The sequence below is a fragment of the Rhagoletis zephyria genome, unplaced genomic scaffold, assembly GCF_001687245.7.
Source record: "Rhagoletis zephyria isolate East Lansing unplaced genomic scaffold, Rhagoletis_zephyria_1.1 Rzeph_scaffold_01054, whole genome shotgun sequence".
Taxonomy (NCBI): Eukaryota; Metazoa; Arthropoda; class Insecta; order Diptera; family Tephritidae; genus Rhagoletis; species Rhagoletis zephyria.
In genome coordinates, this window is record NW_016158138.1 from 53024 (window position 1) to 60500 (window position 7477).

The 7477-nt window shown below is 33.0% G+C and overlaps 1 protein-coding gene across 4 annotated transcripts in view; it reads left to right on the top strand.

Annotated features, from left to right (window-relative positions):
• plh (pasang lhamu) overlaps positions 1-7477 on the top strand; it is a 104992-nt gene that overhangs the window by 39261 nt on the left and 58254 nt on the right. For 3 of the 4 annotated variants that reach the window (XM_017615670.1, XM_017615671.1, XM_017615672.1), the window contains exons 2-3: positions 6251-6413; positions 6497-6704. In XM_017615670.1, the coding sequence (XP_017471159.1) occupies positions 6251-6413; positions 6497-6704 (371 nt within the window). Of the gene's footprint in view, positions 1-6232; positions 6414-6496; positions 6705-7477 lie in introns of all 4 variants that reach the window. The other variant, XM_017615673.1, reaches the window with a different exon arrangement.

Sequence of the window (7477 nt, forward strand, 5' to 3'; positions counted from 1 at the left end):
CATGATAAAAATACAAGTTCAGTTAAATTTTCGTTATTCGAATTATTAAAAAATGAGAAACCAGAAATCGACGAAAATTAATAAAGTGTAAAAATTTCGTGAAATTATATAATTTATTTATATCAAAATTCCTTTGTAAAATTTTGTATTACTTTTGAAAGTTGAGTGCATCTTTAACCGTTAACTTTTTCATGATTTAATGATCGGATCTAAACCAAATTACGAGACGACCCTTAAGGTACCATCTTTCCGGTAAAAAAAATAATTATTGGAATCGGTTCACGCGGTGCAAGTTATTGTAAAGCGCGAATTTTCAGTATTTGCTGATGATATATATTTAGAAGTATAAGCCCTTTCCCCCCAAAAATAGATTCCTGCGTGCGCCCCTGGCACTTAGTATTTATTATTTGTAAAAAATAGATTTTTACTTTCAAAATGTTTATAATTTTAAACATTTCATGTGTATATTTTAAACAACTCATGTTCAAAATCAAATCTTGAACATCTTGTGCGTATACTTGAACAGATTCTGGTTGAAAAATAAACACTTTTCAGTAGTAGTTTTACATGCACTATTTAGAGTGTATATTAAATATTGCCACATACTTATGATTTCACATGCAAGAAAAAACCATCCGAAAGTTGTATTCTAGCAAGTTTCAGCGTATGGTAACAGAACGCGTGTTGGGCCATATGATCATTTTCTTTAATTTATAGAGTCAGAAGCATTCAGCACGAATTTTAATATATTTATAATAGAAGTCTACAACGAAGGAGATATTCCATTGGAAGAAATAATAACAAGTTATGTTTCTCATATTTCGGGCCCCTTAAGAAGCCCGGGCCGGGGGTTCACCCCTTTCCCCCTCTCTCTCGACGGGCTTGGGTATGTATACCAAAGATTTAAACAAAAGGTTTGAAAATTGAAAGAAAGTTTGGAAATTATAACATCCGTGAAAAAGATTACCAAATGTTGAGCACAAATACATATGGGCAAATCTAAAAGACAGGCAACCTTTGTGCTATTTACCTTTATTTTAATTGTTTTAAACTATATCAAGCTGGTTGCTTTTGGATATAATCATAGACGTACACTTGAAGCCTCAAAAAATTTTTTAATCAATTCTCAACCGCATTTACGAATGGACGAAGGAAAACAGGTGTATTTAAATGCTTCTAAAACGAAGGCACTACCGATTTCTAGTCTCCGCTACAACCTAAGTGACCTCACACCTATTGTTTTAAATAACGAAAACATTGAGTATGAAACTGTTGTCAAAAACCTGGGATTTAAACCAAATAGCAGACTTAATTGCTCTGATCATGTAAACTACACTATAGGAAAAATATATAATGTTCTTAGACCACTTTGGTTCTCAGCTGCATATCTGTCTCAAGATGTATTGTTAAGACGTAAATTCAATGGCGTCCCCAGTTTTGCCCGATTGGCTTCTTTTCGAGATAGATATACTTGAAACTTTGCATAAATTTTAACTGTTTTATAAAAAAAAAACTCTCTCATTTTGAAGATATTTTACTAAAATGCACACGATTGTATTTTAATATAACGTTAATTATCTCTTAAAATCATCGAAATCAGTTCACTATAACATCTAGCTCCCATACAACTGATTGTTCAGAGACGTTGTTTTGCGTTATAGCTCCTCCAGTTAAGCAGGTAAAAATTTGGGTTAGCATACAATTTATTATTAAGATATGAAGTTAGAGTTATAGCGCAAAAACACATATATGAGTAATCAGTTGTATTGGAGCTATATGTTGAAGTAAATCCATTTCGATAATTTTAAGAAATAATTAAGGTAATATTAAAAACCGTCAATTGCAAAATTTTACTAAAATAATTTCTAAAAAATAGTTAAAATTTATTCAAATTTTCAAGTGCCGTTATCTCTAAAACCGGACCCAATTTGATAAAACAGGGGATGCCATTGAATTCGGAACGTCCCAATTAAGTGGGTTGAATTTTGAAAAGCTTTGCTAAAAATTTATAACTTCCACCGCGTAATTTGAACCCAGCATATTCTTTTGTTTTCTATTTCAGCGATCCAAATGTTTATTCCTCGTCTAACTTGATGAAAATGAATTATGTACACTTATATTTATCTATTTGTTAAGAGATTACGAATAGAATCATATATGAAACATAGGTGTGCCCACAAATTAAAAAATTAAACTTTTTGTTTTGAAAGTGTACCTGATTTTTAGATTTGCCCATATATATTCAAAAAACTTGAAAGTATTTTGGCCAGAATCCCCAACAGGGTTGCCACTTTGGTAAATTGCTACCAAAATTGTTGAACATTTCGTTACCGATTTATTTTTCGTAGTTATATTTATATTATAAATTTCTTTGCATACTTTTTATATACTTACATACGTATAAATGTATATCGATATAAGGCGAACATATCGTGCACCATTCAAAACTCATTTTACTGGAATCCCGGTGAGCTTTTGATTGCCTATATATTTTAAATGATTATTTAAATACATATAAAACAAATTTACAGGTATGTAATGACGCTCTATAATTGTTCGCAAAAAAAATTTAACCAACGTCATTTTTTATCAATAGAAATTGTTAAATAAAAAACACAAAAGACTGGTGGCAAAAAAAAAATCAACGGGAACCACATTGTGAGCTATACTCAAATATTATTTGCTTTAAAACTCGGTATCTTAAATTGTTCTAAAAATTCAGAGTAAAAAATTCGAAATTTGGACGATAATTTTTCTAAATGTTTTATATAGTTTGAATCCTTAATTTTTATGAATTTAGTTAAAACAACAAAAAAATTTGACTTGAAAAACATTGCGAATAATAAAAAAAATCACCAGGTGCTTTTTTGAGTCACTGTATTTGTAAGCCTTGAAAACCAACGGAGAATCACTCTTGCCAAAAAGTGCTACGTTGGGCTGAGCAGGCAATTAAGAAGTAAAGTACTCTCTCGTCGTACAAAGATCACACTCTATAAGTCACTCATCATGCCTGTGCTGGTGTATGGCGCGAAGGCATTTTCGAGAGAAAGATTCTGCGAAAGATTTACGGACCTTTACGCGTTGGTGATGACGAATATCGCAGACGATTTAACGATGAGCTGTATGAGCTTTACAACGATATAGACATAGTGCAGCGAATTAAAATTCAGCGGCTCCGCTGGCTTGGTCTGGGGGCACCGAAATTGCGCATATGGAAACTGTGCATTTAGACCAGTCATTCCCACCGGCGGCAGAACTCCATAAGCAAGTGCCCTGCGCTGGCAGAATTCCATATGCAAGTGCCCTGCGCTGGGCATGACTGATTTAGACGTTATTTCGGTTTCAACCGAAACTGGGCATGTATGCTTTATTTCGGTTTTTGCCAATTCATTATTTCGGGTTTCAACCGAAACTGGGCATGTATGCTTTATTTCGGTTTTTGCCAATTCATTATTTCGGGTTTCAACCGAAACTGGGCATGTATGCTTTATTTCGGTTTTTGCCAATTCATTATTTCGGGTTTCAACCGAAACTGGGCATGTATGCTTTATTTCGGTTTTTGCCAATTCATTATTTCGGGTTTCAACCGAAACTGTGCATGTATGCATTACTTCGGGTTTTTCATATGCGTTATTTCGGTTTCGTTGTTGCCTTTAGTTTCATCACTTCCGCTTTGAAAAAACTACGAATATGCTAATAATATGACTCAAATACCGTATAATTAGCTAAATAAAAATTTCCTTAAAAACAATTTTAATTCTTATTGAAATAACTAAAAAAATAACAAAACTGTAGTTTTAATTGAAAAAAAGAAAAAAATAAAGCTATAGTTTTTATTAAAATAACTATAAAAAAATTTATTGGTAGATATTTTTTAGATTTGGTAGATTTTTCTCAAGTGGATGGTAAATATTTTTTTTCGTCAGTGACAACCCTGATCCCCAATATAAAAAGATTTATTATTTACTGGCTCTACAACTAGGAGTGAAGATTCATCGAAGTACTCCCCAGCAGAATTAAGTTTATTTAAATATTGTCCAACTACATCTACGGATGAGGAAAAAGGTTTTTCTAATTATTCCACAAATTTACATGACAAGAGAAGGGAATTTAAAATCGCATACTGTAATTCCGAGATTATTGATTAAAAATATTGAAAAGTTAAATAAAACTTCATTGATTTAGCATATTTAAGAGCATATTTTGGTAATTTATTAAGCTTTTCATAGCGCCTGTTACCGTTTTTTCTGGCATATTTTTGACATCCCTGAGGCGACCGCCTTTGTTAGATAATCTTTAGTAAAATTTGCCTGTAATTTGCTCCAATTAACATATTTATGTTCTCATAAGCATGTAATGTTATTACATTTTATTTGCCAATTTTTATTGTGGCGTATTTATATTTATTTCCATAGTGTTATTGAGCTTTGTACCACGATTTGTTCGTTAGCAAAAATGGAAAAACAACATTGCTTAAGCGGTAGAAGTTATAGCAGCTATTTCCGAGATCAGCAGCTAATTCCATACATGAAATAGATTCATTGCATAGTTTTTAGGGCAGGGTTCGATCCCTGCGAAAAGTCTAGAAAAAAAGAAGTCTGATGAGGAAATGTGGTGATCTCCGAAATAGCTGCTATAGCTTATACCGCTTAAGAAATATTGTTTTTCCATTTTTCCTAACAAAAAAATCGTGGTACCAAGCTCAATAACACAATTGAAATAAATATTAACAATCCACAATAAAAATTGTAAAAAAATAGTTTGAGATGAGCCTGCCCTAAAAACGATGCAATGAATCTATTTCATGTATGGAATTAACTATAACAACCACGCTGTCAAGCTTAAATAGCGGCGAATCAGCTGCACTTGATAGTATGTATTATGTTGAATAAGGAAATGGATTAGCAACAAAAGCTTACGGGGTGTGCATACCTCATTGGTTAGCGCTTCTGACTTTGTTCATCGATGACGCGGGTTCGATCCCTGCGAAAAGTCCAGAAAAAAAGAAGTCTTATGAGGAGATGTGGTGATCTCCGAAATAGCCGCTATAACTTCTACCGCTTAAGCAATGTAGTTTCTCCATTTTTCCTAACAAACAAATCGTGGTACAAAGTAGAGCTGAAAAACTATCGATGGTTCTATCGATACTATCGAATGGTTCTATTTTTTTGCACTATCGAATGGTCGTTGGCCACTATCGATAGTCTTTGTTTGAGGAAACATACATATTGTTTATATTGTATGTATGTACTACTTAGTATGCATTTCCTTATTTTTGAAAATGGGAATTTGGCAACATTGATTTGCATACATATCCTATTTTTTACCTATTACCGGGTTTTACACGTTTCAAGTATTGAATTCAATTCTACTTGCTAGTGGAAGACAGGAGTTGAGAAGAAAAGGGAAGAGTACATATGCGTCTGTACCGGCAAGTGGTTTCAAGTTTCCTGCTTTACTTTTGACATTTTCGTTGTTTCCCAACCAAACCAAAAACTGGTATTCAGCAAAATTTAAGCGTGTAAAAGCAAACAGAAAACCCAAAGAGAATGAACCAGAATTGCTTTAAAGTACTTGAATCATGTAAATCGGGTGTAATTAAATTTGAAAAAACTTGTTTGAATATCTTTTTGGAACCATACTATGGTGTTAGTGATTCTGCGTGGATAGAAGAAACTATTGATATAAGCCAGGGTTAGTCAAATTTTGGAGATTCTTGTATTTCCGTTTAATACTTTGAATGGATAAATAATCATGTAAACGTCGGGGTACGGTTCGTCTATTTGTACAATGATTTGGATTCTTGTAACGTAAATTTTGGAGTGTGTTCTATGCGAAAATACTGGGGCATAGCCGGAGTTGGACTGATGAAAGTTTTTTGTTATACATACAGTTTTCTTTATGTTTACAAGGGATTTGTTTTTATTCGATTGGGAATTTTAGGTTTTTATATTATCGGCTTAAAATATTTTAAAAATCGAAGAGAAAGGACAAAGTTACTCAAAATCGCTTTATAAAAATTAGCTAATTCTTCAGGAACTAAATAAAACTAAAAAGTTTATATAAATAGCTTCGTCAATGCATTTTAGAATTATCCGATACTATCGATAGTATCGATGATTTTAATGCAAACTATCAAAAATATCGAATGGTATGACTATCGATATTTTTACAGCTCTAGTACAAAGCTCAATAACACTATTGAAATAAGTTATGTATTACATTTTCTTAGTCTCTATTTCCCTCCTAGGTTTGAGGAAAATGTTTCGCCAATTTATAGAATTTACAAACCGATATAAAATTATTCGTGGCATGCTGTCATATGGAATGCTGTGGCCCTGTGGTTGCCTCATTGAACAGACTTTAATCGAAAAACGGACATTCCGCAATTTTGACTGGATGAAATGCCTCAAGTGAGTATAATAAAAAATCGTTTGACTTAAGCATGATTCCCAAACATAAAATCATTTTCTCACTCTAATTTGCACCAAAACAGGTTCAGTTTGTTTGGAGGTCTTTTTATGGGACCAACCATTTACGTATGGATACGATTGGCTGGCGTCATGTGGCCCCGCACCGACATTAAGTCATCACTTTGCAAAGCAATTACCGAGCAAGCGGCCTATGATCCTTTTGCGATAAGCACTTTCCTCTTTACCATGAATCTAATGGACGGCGGAAAGTACGAACAAGCCAAGAAGGAGGTAAGAAAAAAATGTAGCAAGGGTGTACATAAGAATTATATAATAAAAGATTGCGCATTCCCGGTGGCAATGACACTTCTTAAGAAAAAGCAAACTAATCCGAATAGCAGGATAAAAGAAACTGTCAAACAGCTAATTTTTTCAATATTCAATTTTTCGATAGGAAACGTGGTTAATTATGTTCAAAATGTATTCAACAAAGTGTGATTGATTTTGACATTGCTCTCATAAGAAACAGGCTATAATGTCAAATTGAAATGAATTGTTAACCGATTTGAAAATATTTTTTTTTCAATTTGAATTTGTTTAAAAAAATTTACACAAACATTTTTCAAGCAACAAATTTTCTTAATACACGTGAAATTGTTAAGAGACAAACCGCCGAGGAGAGCAAGTAAGTACATTTAAGTTTGGTAATAAGTAAATACGTTCGACTTTGCTTAAATATTTAATGTAAGGAAACCAAGATGAAACGGAGCAAAACTTTTGAACGGTGCGATGTATGCAATATAAGTCAGGACACGAAAATAGTGCGATGATTTAAACCACCTAGATGCGAGTTAAGACGGCAGCAATGTGATGTTGTACTGCGTGATTCATCTCGCGTTTGTGAAAACCACTTCAAGGAAAGTGATTTCATTTGTTCTCCGTCCGAATCAAGCACTTTCAAACGAGCTCGTTTATACCCAAACTATTTCGCTTGAAAAAAATTTAATTTCAAAATTGTTAGAGCTCTTAATATAAAATTGGAAACAAATGTAAAATCATACTTT